The sequence below is a fragment of the Labrus mixtus genome, chromosome 17 (genome assembly GCF_963584025.1).
Source record: "Labrus mixtus chromosome 17, fLabMix1.1, whole genome shotgun sequence".
Taxonomy (NCBI): Eukaryota; Metazoa; Chordata; class Actinopteri; order Labriformes; family Labridae; genus Labrus; species Labrus mixtus.
In genome coordinates, this window is record NC_083628.1 from 20,024,860 (window position 1) to 20,044,023 (window position 19,164).

General features: G+C 41.3%; 2 protein-coding genes across 2 annotated transcripts in view; both read left to right on the forward strand.

Annotated features, from left to right (window-relative positions):
- The first annotated feature begins 719 nt into the window (after window positions 1-719).
- Window positions 720-9,297, forward strand: LOC132992275 (uncharacterized). Its single transcript, XM_061061487.1, has 7 exons — window positions 720-842; window positions 2,579-2,698; window positions 3,818-4,192; window positions 4,325-4,438; window positions 4,785-5,366; window positions 5,875-5,991; window positions 6,109-9,297. Exons 1-7 carry the CDS (start codon window positions 761-763, stop codon window positions 6,723-6,725), a joined length of 2,007 nt encoding a protein of 668 aa, XP_060917470.1. The 5' UTR covers window positions 720-760; the 3' UTR covers window positions 6,726-9,297.
- Window positions 9,298-10,756: 1,459 nt separating this feature from the next.
- The window catches only part of shroom3 (shroom family member 3), a 60,489-nt gene continuing 52,081 nt past the window's right edge, over window positions 10,757-19,164 (forward strand). The window contains exons 1-2 of the mRNA XM_061061713.1: window positions 10,757-10,884; window positions 13,064-13,387. Of these exons, the coding sequence (XP_060917696.1) occupies window positions 13,205-13,387 (183 nt within the window). The 5' untranslated portion in view covers window positions 10,757-10,884; window positions 13,064-13,204. The remainder of the gene's footprint in view (window positions 10,885-13,063; window positions 13,388-19,164) is intronic.

Consider the following 19,164-nt stretch of genomic DNA (forward strand, 5'->3'; position numbering starts at 1 on the left):
CACTATGTATACTTTTTACTGCTCTCTGTGCCTTTGAATTGCCCACCGGGGACAAATAACGTTTTTTGAATTGAATTGAATAAAGCAATGCACTCCAGTCACATAGTATTTATTATTCTAGTTGTCATACCCATAATGATACTGAAGCAGAATTGATAAGGCAGTGATTGATAAATATATCTTAATAAACAACTGTTACTGTAGTATTGGACTATGAAAAATAATATTGTAAGAAATTGATATTTTCCGATTAAGGGTTGTGTTTGTTGATTTATTTCATAAAAACAAATTTTCTTAATAATGTCATATGTTATATTTAAAATGTGTAGGCTATGTTATTAGTTCAACCATGTGAGTTTTATTTAGATTAACTTAATTCAAATTTAATTTTCTCAGATTTTCTTTAGAGAAATTCAAAAAGGTTGAAGCCATCATCTCCTCCAACTTTAGATCTGATAAACTGAACACATTCAACTTAACCTTATACATATTATATGAGATTAAACTTGAGAACCAAAGTGTAATGTTGGAATGATGCACAGATTCAGAGCTGTAATAAACAGATATTAACTATCAATATTCATCTTTTAAATCTTTTTATATTTGGGCAACAGCTCCCTCGGTATGCAGGTGAACACTAATCAACAGCGACCTCTACAGGGCAACTGGACGAACAGGTCTGTGAATCGTCCAATCAGAGCGCGCCTCGTGGGTCATGTGACCTCTCTGCTTCAGGAAGGGACGAGCAGCAACAACAAACATGGAGGCGTCTCCGTTTGGCTTCATACCGGAGCGGTACTGGACGGAGGAGAAAGAGAGGGCGCTCATTGCCTTTTTCTCCAGTAAGTTAGACCCTCCACTACAGCAACTTTTTATCTTACCAAAGTTGCTCTTTTGGTCGATGTGTTGTCGGAAGGGGCAACATTTTCCGGCAACCGTTGCTCGATAATATCAACGGCCGTTAGCAATGAGCAATATCGACGGTTAACAGCAATGGCGACCAGCAACTCCAGAAAAATGAAAAATACATTAAAAGACATATAATGATCATTTACTGCATGTTTGTCTACAAATGAATGAAACTGACGAAGTTTATCGACTTTATTTGTCATATTTGTGGCTATGGTTTGGTTGATAAACAGTCCTGACATTTTAATCTCGTCTGCAACAAGAAACTACCTGGAGTCTTAAATTAACATTTAGAAACTACCTGGAGTCTTAAATTCACCTTTAGAAACTACCTGGAGTCTTAAATTAACATTTAGAAACTACCTGGAGTCTTAAATTCACCTTTAGAAACTACCTGGAGTCTTAAATTAACATTTAGAAACTACCTGGAGTCTTAAATTCACCTTTAGAAACTACCTGGAGTCTTAAATTAACATTTAGAAACTACCTGGAGTCTTAAATTCACCTTTAGAAACTACCTGGAGTCTTAAATTAACATTTAGAAACTACCTGGAGTCTTAAATTCACCTTTAGAAACTACCTGGAGTCTTAAATTCACCTTTAGAAACTACCTGGAGTCTTAAATTCACCTTTAACCTCTTATGGCTCCTTGTGTTAAAATAGATCTGAAAACAAACACACACTAATAAGTAACTTAATAAAAATGATCAGAGTCCAAAAAGCACAACCGAAATGATCACTATTGCCCAAACACCTTTCAATAATTACACATAAATATTATACTCATTACCATGTACGTGTGGTTCACATGTTTGTATGTCTCACCTGAATAAAAGGTAATGCCAAGAAAAATCAAAAACACAGGTACACTTTTTCCAAACAATAATTTAAGTCCTAATCTGTCTCAGTCTGCAGACTAAAAAAATTAGTATTAATATACATATTAATATGTTATAGATCAACATATGAACGTTTTAACAGCGGCTTTAAGTTATTTACCCAATCATAATGATGTCCTTTATTACAGTGTAGTAGTTTATTTAAGTATTTCCTTCCTTTTTACATATTTCTTGCTTTGAGTGCGTGGTTTCTTCCTCTTTTGTATTTTTAAAACCAATTAATACAAATTAAAGGATCTTCATCTGAGATGTGATTCTGGCTATCTTCTGAGAAAATGATAGTTGAGCTCAGCAATAAGTGTTGGCCCCTGAACGGCTCTTTATTTAGTCCCATTTAAGGATACATTTACCACATGTTATTGCATGACTTATTATTAGTAGTAGTATTTTATTTTATTTAGACTCGAAAATCACTCAGAGCTAAGCCCTTATTTACAATGACATCCCCCAGATAAATAATTAAATGCAAGATAAACTAATTATAACAAATATGACCTAAAAGGCAAATGATCAGTTAAAACAAAGATACAATGAATAAGTAATATTAACATCAAAATCAATTAGAAACAGGTGCAATCAGAGGTTGAGATGTAAATTAAGCATCTAAGATGATCATAAGAGACAAGTGCGTTGATTTTTAAAATCAGAACAGACCTTAATGAGGTACAAAAACCGACATACTCTGTATTTGTATTAATTTACTACTTTATTAATTTGTACTTTAAGAATATTGTAACTCACATGTTTATTGTTTTATTCCCATTTCCCAGAGCACAGCTGTTTGTGGAACCATAAGTCTGAGAGCTACAGGAACCGACAACTGCGATGGAAAACTCTGGAACACCTGAGGATCCTTCTGTCAGCTCACCCTCCTCCAGTTCGGTTCTCAGGTAAGGTACTCCTTATTTAAAAAAAATCTGTTTTTGCATTGAAAAGGTAAAACGGCATTCTTCTATTTTTATTGACATTTTAACTTGCATGTATGAATATACTCTGGGGATAAATTTCTCAATTTCTTTGGATATACAATTTGACCTTTTTTAAAGTTTTCTCTTTTCCAGTTATTTTATTCATAAACACAAAATAATGTATGGTTATAACTAAGGCTATGACAGAATGACATACTTGATATGAGTTTTAAATATTTAAGAAGAAGATATACATTATTAATCTAGTGAGGGGATTCATTCAATTTCACACTCTGTTGTTGAAACAAGCTATACACACATAGTCTGAAACACACACACATGCACATGCACGCACAGGATCCTATGGACATGCACTGATGGAGAGATGTCCGGGTGAGGGGGCTGCACACAGCGAGCGCTCCTGAGCTGGGAAGGGGTGTTAGGTGCCTTGCTAGAGGTCACCTAAATTGTGCTCAGGAAGTTAAAGTCCCCTCTCCAGCTTCCAGACCAACTTCCAGACCTGGTCTGAGTCAGGGCTTGAGCCGGTGACCCTTCGGTTCCCAACCCAGGTCCCTACAGATTGAGCTACTGCCACCACAATTTATAGTGAATTTTTAAGGAGCAATGTATTTTCAAGATACCTCTGTAAAAAGGCAAAAATGTGTCTATTTTGGGGGGTCTCCTGCAGAAATTAATTATCGGTAAGATCAAATTGTTTAAATCAGTACGTTGTTGTTTACAGTAAGCAGAACACAGCTGCAAACAAACAGCAACAAAGCAGAGCATGTAAACAGTTTATTACATTTCTTATTAAATGGAGCATTTTCTGAATATTATAGTCGTGGAAAAAGTTTTGTGAGACAAAATAAATTCTCTTGAGAGCCAGTGTTTAAAAAAAGTTGTAAATTAAAAACTTCAATTGAATCATGGATTTGTGTTAATTGTAGTTATTGTAGTAGTAAGAGTAGTTAATTAGACTCCCCTGCCCATCCATCAGCGAAATGTCTCAAACATGTCAAGCTGGAATCCTTGAATCTTTCCTGCTGTAGTGGGGGGTAAGGGAAAATAAAAATCCTATACTCCTTTTGTTTTTCTTTATAGTTGAAGACATCAAGAACAAGTTCCGAAACCTGCGCACCACCTTCCAGCGGCAGTACAAAATGGTGAAAGCGAGTGAGGTGTGCAGGTCGGACGACGTGTTCGTGCCGCAGTGGAAACACTACCACCAGCTCATGTTCCTGCAGGCCTCCTGGGACCAGGAGGACGGCCATGACGAGCTGCCACCACTCTCACCACCACCGATGGCTTCACAGGAGGAGATCCAGTCTGTCCCTAACCCCCCAGGACTGATTATCTCCTTCCTCCCCAACCAGGAGACGTCCCCCTCCTCCTTGTCCTCCTGCATCCCCTCCAGCATGATGGTGAAATGTTTCTGGACTGAAGAGAGGGAGCGTGCACTCATAGCTTTTTACTCTGGTAAACAGAACCCTTATTCCACATATCGTTTGTATTACCTCAGAGGGATTCATACAAGGAGAAAAAAGTGATAACAGTTTGAATTCGTACTATGACGGATTTGTTTGGGGTTGTTTTGTGTTGTCGTCACAGACCATGGTTGTCTCTGGAACAAAAAGTCTGAAAACCACAACAACCGTCAGCTCAGATCCAGGCTGCTGGAGTCTCTGAGGGGCCAGCTGTCGGACCACACACTGCCTTTCTCAGGTAAATATCACCTGCTCTCCTGCTTGTTTTGATTGTTACTGTGAGGGGTTTAATCCCCACTAGAGGGGACAGAACAGTACCAGGAATATTTGAACATCCAGGGATATTATGACTGTAGGTTAGAACTTAGAATCTGTTGTCTTTAAAGAGAGCTGATGTGACAGCCTAAATATGTTTAAAAGGCATAATACTCTTTTAAAATGTCTTTATATGTATGGATCCTTTGTGTGATGTTTTTTAGACATTTAGAATAAAAACTTGATCCTTGATCGGGACAAACAGCAGTAAATAAATTGAGAAAACAGAGTGAGAGATGTAAGTATGTTTTTTTTCTTTTGTTTAACAGTTGAAGACATAAAGAGCAAGTTCAAGAACCTCCGGACAGTTTTTCACCGCGAGTACAAGGCGGTGCAGGCGAGCAGGACGTCCGACAATCTCTACGTGTCCAAGTGGAAACACTACCAGCAGCTGCTCTTCCTCTGCGAGTCGTGCGATGAAGACAACAATCAGGACGACCTGCAGATACTGACGCCACAGGAGGACCTGGAACATGGAAACCAAACCCCCTCCTCCACTCTGAGCAGCTTCTCCTCCAGCTCCACCCACACCACCTCCAACAACAACAACAACATCGTCAAGTTTAACAGCCCCTCCGCCCCCGCCAACGACGCCAAAACCAACCCCAGTGCTGTGTACCAAATCTTCCTCCCTGAGTGTCCAGACATTCCCAAACTAGCAGACCAAATGTCCACTCCCACACGCCCCACATCTCCACCCTCTTCATTCCCGGACGTTAAACCTCCCTCAGACACCTTAACTGTAAACTTCTCCACATCCGGCTCAGCTCATCCTGACAGCAGACTGAGCGCCGACTCCCGCTGTCAGTGGACTGAAGCGAAAGTTCAGCAGCTCATTTCATTTTACTCTGGTGGGTGTCCTCTTTTCTTGATGCTGTTGATCGTTTTATCTGGTGTGGTATTTCTTTTACCAGAATCCCACTGTGACATCACGAGAGCAAATGCAAGACTTCTGTGTTGTAAGATTTATGCAGACCACTAACAAAGGACTGGATGGGTTTATTTCACATTTTGTGGGTCAGTAGGTTACCTAAATATATGTTCAAAAACACTGTAAAAGTGGATTTTTCATAATATGTTCCCTTTAACAACACGTGTGCTACAGTGTTTTGCAGAGCCAGTTCTGCCAGACCACCCCATAGGCCTGGTAGTTATCCTAAAGATAAAGATTAAGTTAGAGGCATGTTTCCCATACTACTAAGCACTACTAAGATAAATGTCTTCAGCAAGTGTGTCAGGGTTCTCCCCGTGAAGATGTTCTGTGAGGCCCTAGGTTAGCCGAGGATGACTCGGCTAGAGAAGCTTTAGAGAGACCTGAATGAAATGTCTAATTTAAATCGTGTTGTCTGTTTCATGTAGAGCACAGCTGTCTGTGGAACCACAGGTCAGAGAGCTACAGGAACAGACTGCAGAGGCAGGGCCTGCTGAAGATGCTTAGCAGAATCCTGTCTGAGAATGAGCCTGTCCCGTTCTCAGGTAACACTGAGGCTGTCTGTGTTTCTCTTCAACACGAGGAAACTGATACAAGTCTAAATCATCTCTGTAACATTTGATGTGTGTTGACGCTAACATTTTGTGTACTCACTTTTTCAGTGGAAGACATAAAGACAAAGTTCAGGAACTTGCGGACCACCTTCCAGCGGGAACACAAGGCGGTGAGCTCCAACAAAACGTGCGGCTCCGAGGACTTTTACCTCCCGAAGTGGAAACACTACCACAACCTGATGTTCCTCTGCGACTCCTGCGACGAGGACGAACGACCTGAAGAGCTGCACTACATCGAACCTCAGGAGCCCCGCCTCCTCCACCTGGACAGCCAAGCCCCGCCCCCACCGTTACATTACCACAGCTCTACTCAATCTGAAGCCAAACTGAACGTCACATCACAGAACCTCGAAGCCCCGCCCTCACCTACTCCCCCGGACTCTCAGCGCTCCTCCCCCTCCTCCTCCCCCTGCACCTCCCCTTCCTCTCGAACTGACAGCAGAGCGTCGGGACGCAAGCGAGCGAGCCGACGCCCCCCGGCTATGTCCAGCGATGTTCTGGACTTCATGAGGACGTTGTGTCAAAGGCAGACAGCGTCACCACATGCCGGCTTCCTGAAGTACGTGGAGGAGTGTTTGAACGAGACGCCGCCGGACAAAGTGAAGAAACTGAAGAAGAAGATAATCGAGACGATCCACAGCGTGTCAGAGGAGAGTTCATTCTAACCTTCATTCCCTTTGCTTTCTAACAAATACTACAGTACACTTTTCTCAAGTGTCATTTCATTCCAAACTGAACCTTTTTAGAAACCTGTCTGAGATCTAAGCTTTATTTATGTAGCTCACTGGCAACACAGAGGTCATTGAAAGTGCTTCTGAACTCCTTTTCAGACATACTCCTGAAAATGTCTGCAATATTCCAGGACAGTCCCTGAGGTCTTCCTGACTTGCCTATTCACATTCCAACCTCAGAGCGGGAGACTTTCCCTGTTGGACAGTAGGGAGGGGGGTTCTCAGGAGGAAAGACATGAGATAAAAGGTCGACATGGAAGATGAGGACCAGCGTCTGATGCTGTGATAACAAGTTTTGGTTTTATATCTTTTATACGTGTATCAGCATAAACAAATGAGTGGAAAAGAAATTCAGGCGAGTAGAGAAGAGTTTGCAGCAGCCTCTTTATGTCCGCACTGGTTGCATGATGTAAACATCATCACCCTTACCCCCTCTGGAGGGGAATTTTCCTGACTGTTCCTGCTGCAATCACACATCGGCTCAGCGTACAGCACGCAGAAATTTTGCCTGGAAAAATTGCAGGTACAGTCAGGGTGAAGACATTAGCTGTTAGCATTCACACATGCAGCACTCCCAGAAGTATTTTGGAGGTTTATGCATGATAGAAATCTCCAATATAGGCAAAAAAGGAAACATTCAAAATCAAGAAAGACGAAAAAACACAATAAAACCTTGAAAATAGAAACAGTTGAATTGTAAAAGTAGGTAAAAAGAGGGAATAAAATACATTAATAACAATGTAGATAACGGCATCATCATCTGGACTCTCTGCAAGCTGTGTCCGGTCAGTGACTATTGGTTATGCACTACTTTTCACAATGCATTGTGGGATACATTACGTATATAGGGTATAAAAGTTTCCATTCATTATTTCAGGAAAACACTACAAAATTATTTTATTGTGAAGTTATTCACAACATGAGTACAGGAGACTTCAGCTCCTGTTGACGTGAAAGTCCTTGTTCAAAGTTGATATTTGTTTGGATTTCACAGCCAATCATATCTCAGTAGGGAATATATCTATGAAAAAAATAATGCATATTTATTATCTTACATTATTTCACTAATTTAAAGCCCCCCTGATGATGTCTTAGCTGGTCTGAAACTGATTCTGATGTTTCTTTTTGACCTGAAAAACTCAAATGAGACCATCAGGAAGCTGTTTCATGTGTTCTATTTTGTTATTGTCATGACGTAAACAGCTGCTGCAGGGAGGCGTCAGATGAAGTGGTTTACAGCATGCTGAAGAAACTGCCTTTTTTAAAACGTTTTCTATGATGGCAGAGATCCCAACGAGTGATACAAGACTACTTTAGCATGCATAGGACCACAACAGCAAAGAGATAAGACCTACCACCTTTTGTCCACAGGGGGGTGCCAAACAACACAAACCAAAAGTTCCTCACAGGAGCTTTAAGTGAAGAATCCTCCAAGAACACTAAAAAAGGCTAAAATTAGCCTCTTAGCATTGTATGATTCATATCAAAATAACAACTAGCTGATTGTTAAGCACTTTAAATCAAACAGGAAAATGTTTGCAAATAAAATGTTAGCATGTTAGCATTAATACAGACATACGTCATGAACCAGACACGTCATGTCCTGTCATTAAGGGTTCATCTTTTTTTATCTGTGGTCGATGCCAAAAGAAGAGTGATCAGAGGATCTCAAGTTCTCTAATTCTGTACCGGTATGTTTGGACGCTGCTTTCTTTGTTATTTTTAATTATGTTGAGTGATTTATCACAATCGACAAAGTCCTCAACATCCTCTTCTATGGTTGTGTCGAGATCACAGTGTTCAAACTTTAAGACTTTTCTCTTTCTGATTGTTTTTCTGAAGCTAAAATTTACAAAAGGCCAGTCTTATAGACTTCTCTGACTCTTGCCTCTATGTTGTCACCAATACAACTCTGTAAATGTCACATTGGAGGATCTTTTTTTGTCAGTCTGAACTGAAACAGATCTGTCAAATTGTGATGAAACAGAACATTTTAAGGCCATCTTTTAATATTTATTATGTTATGATGTTCATGGGATTTTCTATTTTAAAGCATTGTTACCTCTTTTTACATTTATGTTACAAAAAACGTGCATTAAGCTTCTCACTGCACAGCTGTACAAACGTTTAAAGCCTGCTAGTTGTCATCCTTGAAAATCTATGCATGTTAGGACTTTAATGATGTTTTAATGTTTCTGCTCTTATTCAGTGTTTAAGTTTTGAAGAATCAAAACCTTTCAAAGCAAATCTTATATTTGTGAGCACTATAACAGCTGCTGTTATGTCTGTTTTCTTTATATGTTTTTATTTTGCACATTTACATAAGAATGTTGAATCTCCACCTGTAGTCAGTGTTCGCACGCCTTGGATCTACCTTTAAAGTGCCTTATCCGAATCAAATCTACTGTTTTTGTTTCGCTGTAAATATGCAGGATGTTGTTTTTTTTTCACCTTTTGACTTTATACGTGCACTAAGTTTTATTTACTGCATAAAATATAAGAACGAGCAGAACGTGTGTGGGGATGTTTTTATTTTGTCTTTTAAATAATGACAACAAAAATAGAAGAAAATCCAGAATCCTGCAATAACAATGAACTCCAGAGAGTCAGGACAAACAGTTAATAAACAAAAAAAAACACGGGCGGCTTTGGCTCTGTTGGTCAAGTCAGTCGCCAACCGGAAGGTCGGGGGTTCGACCCCCAGCTCCTGCAGCAACATGTCTGATGTGTCCTTGGGCAACCCTAAAATGCTCCCGCTGCTTCGTCGGCAGCGTGTGAATGTGTGTGAATGGTTTAGGTACTTCTGATGGTCAGTCTCCATAGCAACCTCTACCATCAGTGTGTGAATGTGTAGGTGTGACCTACGGTGTAAAAGAGCTTTGAGTAGTCAGAAGACCAGAAAAGCGCTACACAAGCTCAAGTCCATTTACCATTTACCATTAATAAATCCATGGAATTTGGATATTGTTTAAATCCAGCTATATCTATATTAAAATTCAAAACCGATGTTATGGAAAAGAGGACAGGTGGAAAAAAATCAGTAGGAAGATATCACTCATCTCAACTCTTCCATATTATAGAGCAGTCAACTGATGGGTCAGGACCCAAAGGTGGTTAGCGATCATGTGCCTGGAAAAAAACCTGGTGTCAAACAGTCTGTCAAGCACTTTTTGAAAAAAAAATGTTGTTATGTTCAGTTTTTTTGCTTCCATCAGATGTTTTGCATCATCTGATGTACAAAACATTTGATGGAATCTGCACACTGCAAAAACTGCACAATCTTGCTTTAAATAAAATCTGATTGGTTGAAAAATATCAGAAATTTGGGTAACGGTTTTCAGGGAGGAGTTGATGGATCCTGAGGCAAGACGAGTTGAGAAACATTAAACACTGTTACAGTGAAAGAAAATAAAGTTTGATCTTTGTATTGTTGCATGTAGTTCTTATCTGTTCCTCTAGATGGCAGTCTCTTGTCACACAGCTTGTACTCGTGCGTCTCCTCAGCACTGGTTTCCAAAGCTTTTTAATCTGCTTTATACACATTCTGGTTTAAGTGCCCTGCAAAAAGAAGAAGCCATGTGGCTTCTTTCAATCCTTTAGATGTGCCTTAAGCAGGAAACTATCTCCTGATATTTGATTAAAATGTCTCACTCTGTGTCCACTGTGAAGAATAATACACATTGTATTCATTAAGATTTGAATAATATTTTGAATCCATTTCTATTCAACAGCTCCTCTGTATAATTTGAGCTGAGTTAGGAGGGCGCTTCATTCAGTTTCTTGTCCCATGTCTCACTGCCTGCCATAAATTCACACTTCCATTTCCACTCCAGGCCAGATGGTGGCAGCACTGCACCAATATTTGTACTCCCCCAACTGTAATCAAACTAATACGTAGTAGAAGAAGTTGGGCCCACACAAGTAACATCAGTAAGATTTAGACAAGCAAATAAACTTGTGTTGTTTTTATCACAATCACTGATCCTGTCTGAACATCCTACAGAGCACAAATCAAATGGATGTTCAGGTGTGCTATGCTAGCAGCACCTGCTGTAGCATCATCCAGAGGTGAGGAGTGGGTTACCTGGAACTGGTAAGGTCTTTCTAACTCCACCTTCACAGATGATTTATTCATTTTCACACTTGTTAGTTCACTTGAGCTCTAAATGATAACTTGACTTTGGATAATTGTCACTGAAGTTTTACAGGTTTGTGAAAACATCTGGAGGCTACTTGTTTGTTTCTGGTGATTTATTGCATATTAGTAATTTTGTTGTGTTTTTATATACTGCTGTAGACCGTGTAGAAGTGGGCATAACCTTTATGTTTTCAAAAGTGAAGCCAGAAGTTAAGTGTCTTAAAACTACATTCTTTGTAATGGCCAGTAGGGGGCAACTCTTCTGACCTGATAGTACAGTGTTTCACACACACATAAGTGATACTTGGGCGGGTCGTCCAGTTATATCTATGACCGCCCAAGTATATTTCCGACCATTTTTTCCTTTATTCATAAAATGTCCACACTCACGAGAGACGGAGAAAGAGAGAGAGAGAGCGAAAGAGAGAGAGAGAGAGAGAGCGCATTGATACACTGCACTGAAATTGACGTTTGAGATGCAACGCTCATGTGAAAACTCTCATGCCTTTGTTTCAACCTACGGCTCTTTTGAAAACTCAAGATATCTTACTTGAGCGTCTTTAGCGTACTGCCGGTGTGTGTGGATAAGAGAATAGACGATGTCTAACAGTGGATTGTCCTGGATCACATTTCGGTGGTTTGCATTCATAGACTGTATAAAACATGGACGTAGTCTCAGTGATGTCAACTAAGTCCACTCCTAATTATGCAAATGTATGTATATCTCTTAATCAGATCAGAACTGTTTTAGTTTTTATTTTCAGGATCATTTTTGGGCCCTTTTTTTGCCTGTATTGGATAGGACAGCGGAAGAGAGACTAGAAATGTATCGAGGAGAGAGTGTGGGATGACATGAAGCAAAGAGCCGTGGCCAGATCTGAACCCCCGGTCGCTGCGATTAGGATTATAGCCTCAGTACATGGGGCGTGCAATATAACTGCTAGGCTATACAGCGCCCCAGAGATGAGTTTTGATGAATAACTTAATTGTTGTTTTTTAACTAGGCTGTAAACATATTTTTATATCTCTGCTTCATAAATGTGCATTTTAATACAGGACTGTATGGAGATTTGTTGTTTTCTGCAGCCAGCCTCTAGTGGACACTCGTAGAACAGCGGGTTGTTTTACACTTCGGCTTGTTTTTCATCACCAGGCAGAGGCTTACTCTTGTTTGCATTCTGTCCCTTTTGCTCTGATATCCTGCGTACAGTGTGCATCACTATCAGACTATAAGACTCAGACTGGTAGCCTGTAATCATCCACAAGTTTGGAGAAAAGGGAGCGATAGCATTGCAGCAAACAGATCAAGTAGTTTTGAATAACCCGAGGGCTTCAGAGTTTCTGCAGATGAGTGTTTCCCGGCCACACAAGAACTTGATCATCGTCCTACAGCTGATATGTCTGATCTGTTTATTGTGAAGTGTGTAAACAATTAGATCCAGTTTACCCGGCAGGCGCTTTAATGTGCCTGTGCAGCAGTAATCTGGTTCCAGTGTGAAGGGAAACAGTGTCAGACCTGCTGCTGCAGAGTTCAGCTCTGCTGTGGAGGATTGGATTACAACTCATCAGCACACACACAGGAAACACACAGGAAACACACAGGAGACACTCTCCTTCTGTTCACAGCTCTCCTCTGTTTTGATTGCTTCACATTTTCCTTCCTTTATATCTTATTTTTCTTCCACTTTATTTTTCTTCCCCTCTCCTCTCTTCTTTCCTTTCTAACTTCTTTCCTTACCTCTCCTTCCCCTCTCTCGTCCCCCCCCCTCTCTTTCTATCTCACTCTACCTCACTCCACCTCTCTCTCTCTCTTTTCTTTTCGCTCACTGAGTCGCAGTAAATCCTATTGTGATGCTAAACTGATTTTCGGAAGAGAGATAGAGACGGAGAGACAGAGAAGGGGAGAGAGAGAGAGGAGGTTTGGGCTTCTGTGTGAGCAGATCTCATCTGACCCCGTTGATCTTGAAGTTTTTAACATTTTCTCCTCTCTCTATAACTTGTTAACCTCCTTTGAAGTGAAGTTTCGGGTGTTTTTTTGGATCAGCCGCTCTCTGCGCTTCAGGAATGCACTTTGCAGTAAACGCAGCTCGGTGCTCGGACACTTTACTTTTTTTCCACTTTTTTTCTTAACGAGGATTAATCAATGAATGGAGGATATGCGCTCGTGAAGAGGACATCGTTCACGTCAGTCCGGTAACCCGCTCCTCAGTCCGCCGGGCCGCAGCCGGGCTGAGAGAGCAGAGCAGCCCGGAGACAGCGCTCCCTAGTCCCGGGCATGGAGGGCAGCAGCGGCGTCCGGGCGGGGCTCCAGCAGCAGCGGCAGCAGCAGCAGGCGGCGGGTGGAGGAGGAGGAGGTGGAGGCTGGGTGCTGGTGGAGGCCCGGCTGCAGGGAGGAGCACCGTGGGGCTTCACCCTGCAGGGCGGCCTGGAGCACGGAGAGCCGCTCATCATCTCCAAGGTACGATACCGGAAATACTTCGCAAATGGGTCTCACATGTCTTTATATCATCATAACACTACAGGCACCTGTTGAGTTATCGTATTATAGACCTATTGACAAAAAAAAACATTCAAATGTTTCTAAATCTATAGTTTTTTTCCTGTAAATAAATGTAGGCCTAGTTATTTGTGCATAACTGAACATATCAATGCTTATTGGGATATAGGCTATCAGCGATAGCTTCATATCACCTGATAATAATTGGGCTTTATTGTAACAGCATGTTGGTAATCGTCTACTGTAGTCCTATTCTAAATCTTTAACAGTAGAAGTGCTGTTAAAGCTCCATGTGAGAAACTTTGCTTTTTGTTGACTTTAGCGCCCCCTGTGGACAAAGTGGTACGCCTCATCTCTTAGCTGCTGTTGTCCTGTTGGGTGCTTTCAAAGTTGCTCAGAACTCTTGAAAACTTCCTCAAGTTTTGAGGATGAGCTGCATGTGGGGGGTTAGATGTCGTCTTACTCTCTTCTCAAAGTCAAATGTATCAATCATCGAGGATTTTGCCGTGAAAAATCTAAACAAAGTCTGTCCCTTCAGCATGCTGTAGATCATCTAATGTGACACCACTGGCATCTGTTCAAGCATCAGAAAATGACATCATAGGGAAACTATTAATGTTGTCACTGATGGTGTTTTTTACTTTTGTAGATCATGCAGAGGCATCACTACTTATTTCATTCTGTTTTATAACCAGTTAAAAACATGCAGCTTTAACTTTCTTTCAATTCCCATTCTCTATCTATATTCATCCCTTTGAAGCAAAACTCCAATATTGATCCTAGTTTGAGCACGTTTCTGCTCATGGAGCTTATTAGAAACATGCAGAGGCTTTTTAGGTCGGGTACAATCACTTCTATCTGAACCAGTTTTCTTGCCCGCTTCCATCACTGCAACACCTGTTGACCTGATAACTGCTCTCATATCTGGCAAACCGAGGGACGTCCAAAACGGCCGTGTGGGGGGTCACCTTAAAACCGCCTACCTTCTCTGGTCCAAACAAATCCAGAGCATTCAGGAGCAGAATCTAAAGTTAGAAGGAGGACATACTGGCTGCTGCATTGTTGTCAGAGAAGCCAGCACTTCAACATAACATGTTTCCTTAATGTCTGATCATATAGTAAACTCACTTTATCATTTCACTCTCTACACATCTCACTGATTGATCCTTTAAACAAAAGAGCATCACAATACTTAAAAGTCCAAAAGTTGTGATAATCAGGATGACAGAAAATGTTCAAACCCACTCCCCCTCTTTGTCTGCCTCCCGCCACTCAACTGAAAAGGTCAAATAAGGTCAAATGGCCAAGTGCCAATTACATGAAATGATATTAAACCCATATAAGGAGTGAAACATAAAAAATCAACAGAGGTAAATACATTATAGCTCCTACATGTATACATGTGTGTGTGTATTTTTACCCCACAATAAGGCTGATGCATTGACATCTTCTTTTCAACTGGAACGCAGTGAAATGAAAACAAGATGCCCGATGATGAATATGACTTGTAAGCTGGAACGCTGCAGAACAACATGATACTGTAGCATCATCTGTGGCTGAGTCACAAAGCATGACATCAGAGGAAAATGACTCTGTACAGTGAATCAGACGACTGCGGGAGCCGTTTTCTTAATTAATGTAAAAGTTTGAGTCGTTTGGAAATGCAGGACATTGGATTTTTTATGGTTTTCTCATAGAACATCCCCAAACCTGATATTTATTTTTCTACAATTTCTCCCAGTTCTTATATCACCAAACAACCCCTGAAAGTGATTTTTCTGCATAACCTTAATTTGAACAACAATCCACCTCACTAAAACTAAAACCTAACCTAAGACATAAGTTCACTTAAATAACCTGAATCGACTACAAATGAAAGAAAGTCTGTTTTATTAGTCTGCATAGTAACTGCTTGTTAAATAAAGACTTTCATATGAGCTAGTTTAGGCTTCAGTTGTTGCTTTACAAAAAACGTTGACATCTTTTTAAGTGTTGTTCATCTAATGTGCAGAAGCCTTCTGTCTGACTGTAAAACACCAAATGACCACTGATCATTCCCCCTCCGCCTGTACAGCCATCATGGCCTCATTTTATTAACATGCAAATCAGCACAGGCTGGTGTGTGTGTGTGTGTGTGTGTGTGTGTGTGTGTGTGTGTGTGTGTGTGTGTGTGTGTGTGTGTGTGTGTGTGTGTGTGTGTGTGTGTGTGTGTGTGTGTGTGTGTGTGTGTGTGTGTGTGTGTGTGTGTGTGTGTGTGTGTGTGTGTGTGCGTGGAGGTTATTCTGGGACTGAATCCAAAGGGCTGTAAAATAGGACAAGAATGTGAATTATGTGTTTTCCTGGGTGCTCTTGAACACAGTCATGTTTTAATTTTGTTTTCTGTTCTCCGTGTTTGAACGTCTCTCTGCTCTTTCAGCCTCGGTGTATTTCTTCATAAAGCTTAATTTCTCTCCAGCCAAATCCCAGTGGTAACAATGTGCATCCTCACTAGATTTTGGTCAAAAATACTCAGCACCACATATGAACCGATCAATTAATGATGTATAATAGTTACACATTAAACTGTCCCACAGTGTGTAGAGTAGTTAGATTAGCTTCAACATCAGTGATAATTGAAAGTTTATTTTGGGACTTTTTATGCCTCCACTGTAGGGACAGAGCTGCAAGGTGGTGCAGTGGTTAGTGCTGTTTCCTCACAGCGAGGAGGTTCCTGGTTCCAATCCCTGTCTGACAGGCCCTCTCCGCGTGGGTTCTCTCCAGGTACTCCGACGTCCTCCCACACTCCAGAGACATGCTCGTTAGGTGAACTGGTGACTCTAAATTACCCGTACGTGTGGATGTGAGTGTTGCTGGTTGTCTGTCGCTATACATCAGCCCTGTGATTGACTGGCGACCCGTCCAGGGTGTAACCCCGCCTCTTGCCAAATGACAGCTGGGCTCCAGCCCCCTGCTCCTGCGACCCCCAACGGGACAACAGTATATAGATAATGGATGGATGTAGTGATAGGACAGTGGGTGTGCAGAGTTTAGAGTCCTCCAAGCTCAGGTCTGGTTTTACTTTCATATTTGAATCTCACCCCTTCCTCTGCGTTAGAATCTTGTGTTTAACACCATCATCCACATCTGCTGTTCTCTGAGGTTTGTTGCTCTTTTTGCAAATTGTACACAATAACAAACAACCAGTTAACAATCCTCAGGAGTTCAGAGGGTGATGATTCTGAATAACATGTTTCCAGACTGAACAGAAGGCTAAAGAGAGACTTACAGTAGATTGTGGTGTTTATAGAATAGACAGTATAAAACATGGACGTAGCCTCAGTGACATCACCCACTGAAGCCCAGCGAGTGTGGTTGCCATTTTCGTCGTGCATGTAATGAAGCTGCTTCATACTCTTTTCTGCTCACCAGCCATTCCTTTATGATGTGCATATGTCCAATTACTGACTTGCATTACAGCGTCAGACGCTGTCCCTTTGTCCAGCATGTTTGCATTGTCTCTTATACATGTTCCGCCTCCCGAGAAACAACCCCCACATAGCCTCCCACTGTGAGGTGAATATGTGAACAGGCGACGCATGAAGATTTCAGGGGCAGTCTGTCTAGGACATTTCAGGAGTGTGGAAAATATGTGATCTATAAGTGACAAGTTTTATAGGAAATGTTTAAAAGAATCCTTAATACAGTCAAGAATATCTACAGACTGACTGTTTCCATTGTTAGGCTAGACGCTGACATATTGAGAATTATGTAAAGACCAAGAGGCAACCTCTGGTCTTGAAAAATGAAGCCAAAGCGGAAGTGCAAAATCCTGCAGTTCGCCGCTTGGTGCAGCTCCAGCTCTCAGCCTGTCGTTAGGTTGACTGAAAGTTAGACTGAGACAGGATTTACAACATGGCGGCTGCTGCTGATGATCCTCTGGAGCCCCCTGCAGGAACAGATGGGTGACGTCACTCAGGCTTCATCCGTTAATATTTACAGTATATGGTAGCGATATATGTGATTGAGATATGATCATATGGGAAGTGAAATATTGGAATACTCTGTCCACAACCATTAATACACATGCATAGCTAGCTGTCGTTTGAAGAGTTTAAAGTCACTCATACTGACAGCATGCATAAATATTGAAAAAATGTGATGAAGTGAGGATTTATATATTTAAAAAAAGTCCTGATATTCAGATTATTAGAAAAGAGCTGGTTTCTTATTTTTACCAGAGTAGAATAAACAGATTTGTCTCGGTCAGCTTGTTTATCATCAGTTCAGTACATGTCTGGGGGTCAGAGGTCACAATGAGAGTAATCCAGACAGCTCAGCTCAGGTTACCCAATCTTAATGAGTTTAATCTGAAAGTCTCATGATTGGCATCCAAATGAAAATGTGCACAGACGCTGCCACATCTACACCTTCAGAATAAAGGTCAAAGCTGACACCTAAACTCTCTTCTGTGGACTTCCACTTCTGTCAACGTATACTTTTATTTTATTAATTTAGGTTTAAAGTGCACCTTCTCCTGAACTGTCTCTAAAAGCTCCTCCAGCGACTTCAGTGTATTGTAGTTGAGGCTCATTTTAAAACAGCATCGTTTGCCTTTAATGAAAAATGCAAACAATATAAAAACCGATGACCAGAGCATACATCAGTCTGTGTAGTTCTGTGTCCATTTAGAAATTGTAGTGTCTTTGGAGAAGCCGCAGACAATCAGGAGTCGACTAGTCTTTGTTTACTTTTGAGATGTTTCCTGCAAGAAATCCCAACCAATCAGAGAGCATTGTCCTCGCTCATCACACACATTGGTCCACTTGTTAATGTCCTCGTGTGAACACAGACCAAACTGGAGGTTATCGTACAATTAGTAGTAAACTCCATAACTCGGACCAGAGCAAACAAACTATAGCCGGGGCGCCGGGGGCCTTGTGGTTAGTTTGTGCACCCCGTGTACATGTGTTGCTGTGATGATGGCTGAATGTCATCCCGGAACGGCCTTGTTTCGAAACCAACCGGTGGCTCCTTTTCCCGCATGTCATTCCTCACTCTCTTTCTCCCCGATTCCAGACTCCGTCCACTGTTATGTCACTTAAATATAGGCATAAAAAGCCCAAAAATCAAACGCCCAGAGAGTGCATTTCCAGCATGTGACGTCACTGAGGCTGCGACCATGTTGCATACAGTCTGTGATTTTCATAGCGCGCCACATAAAAGTCAAAGTCAACGATGTGAATGAAATTTTGCACTCAGTGAAGAAAGTGTAGATAAACAAGAATGTGAGTCTTCAGGTTATTCAGTCCCAGGATATTTTCCTGCACTTCACATTCTTCATTGATTAGAGGAGGCGTGTTGTTTCAGTCGCGGAGCGAACAGGCCGAGCCCCTCTGTTTGGATATCTCTGACTGCAGGGTAATACATTTCAGCTGGAATACCAAAGTCAGTGACACACACACACACACACACACACACACACACACACACACTTACAGACTTACCGAGTGAAACCTTATTTGGGTATATTTATTCTAGAATAAGGAAAACAGAGCAGGCATGTGCACGCTTCTGCAGAACTCCGCAGTAGTTTACATTTAGCGCTTTGTTTTTCTTTCACAGCTCTGAGAGGATGTTTATCTTCCTTCCTCCTATCAGCACAGATCATCAGACTTATCTCACATTTGTGTGACGTTGTTTGTCTTGATAAGCCGTCCTTGTTGGGCAGTTGCTCGGGCCCGACACTAAAGCCTCATTTG

Excerpts from the sequence above, each read along its gene's own strand:
- LOC132992275 (XM_061061487.1), top strand. The coding sequence starts at position 761 with ATGGAGGCGTCTCCGTTTGGCTTCATACCGGAGCGGTACTGGACGGAG. Across the intron at positions 2,699-3,817 it reads TCCTCCAGTTCGGTTCTCAG|TTGAAGACATCAAGAACAAG; the intron begins GTAAGGTACTCC and ends TTTTCTTTATAG. Across the intron at positions 4,193-4,324 it reads ACTCATAGCTTTTTACTCTG|ACCATGGTTGTCTCTGGAAC; the intron begins GTAAACAGAACC and ends TTGTCGTCACAG.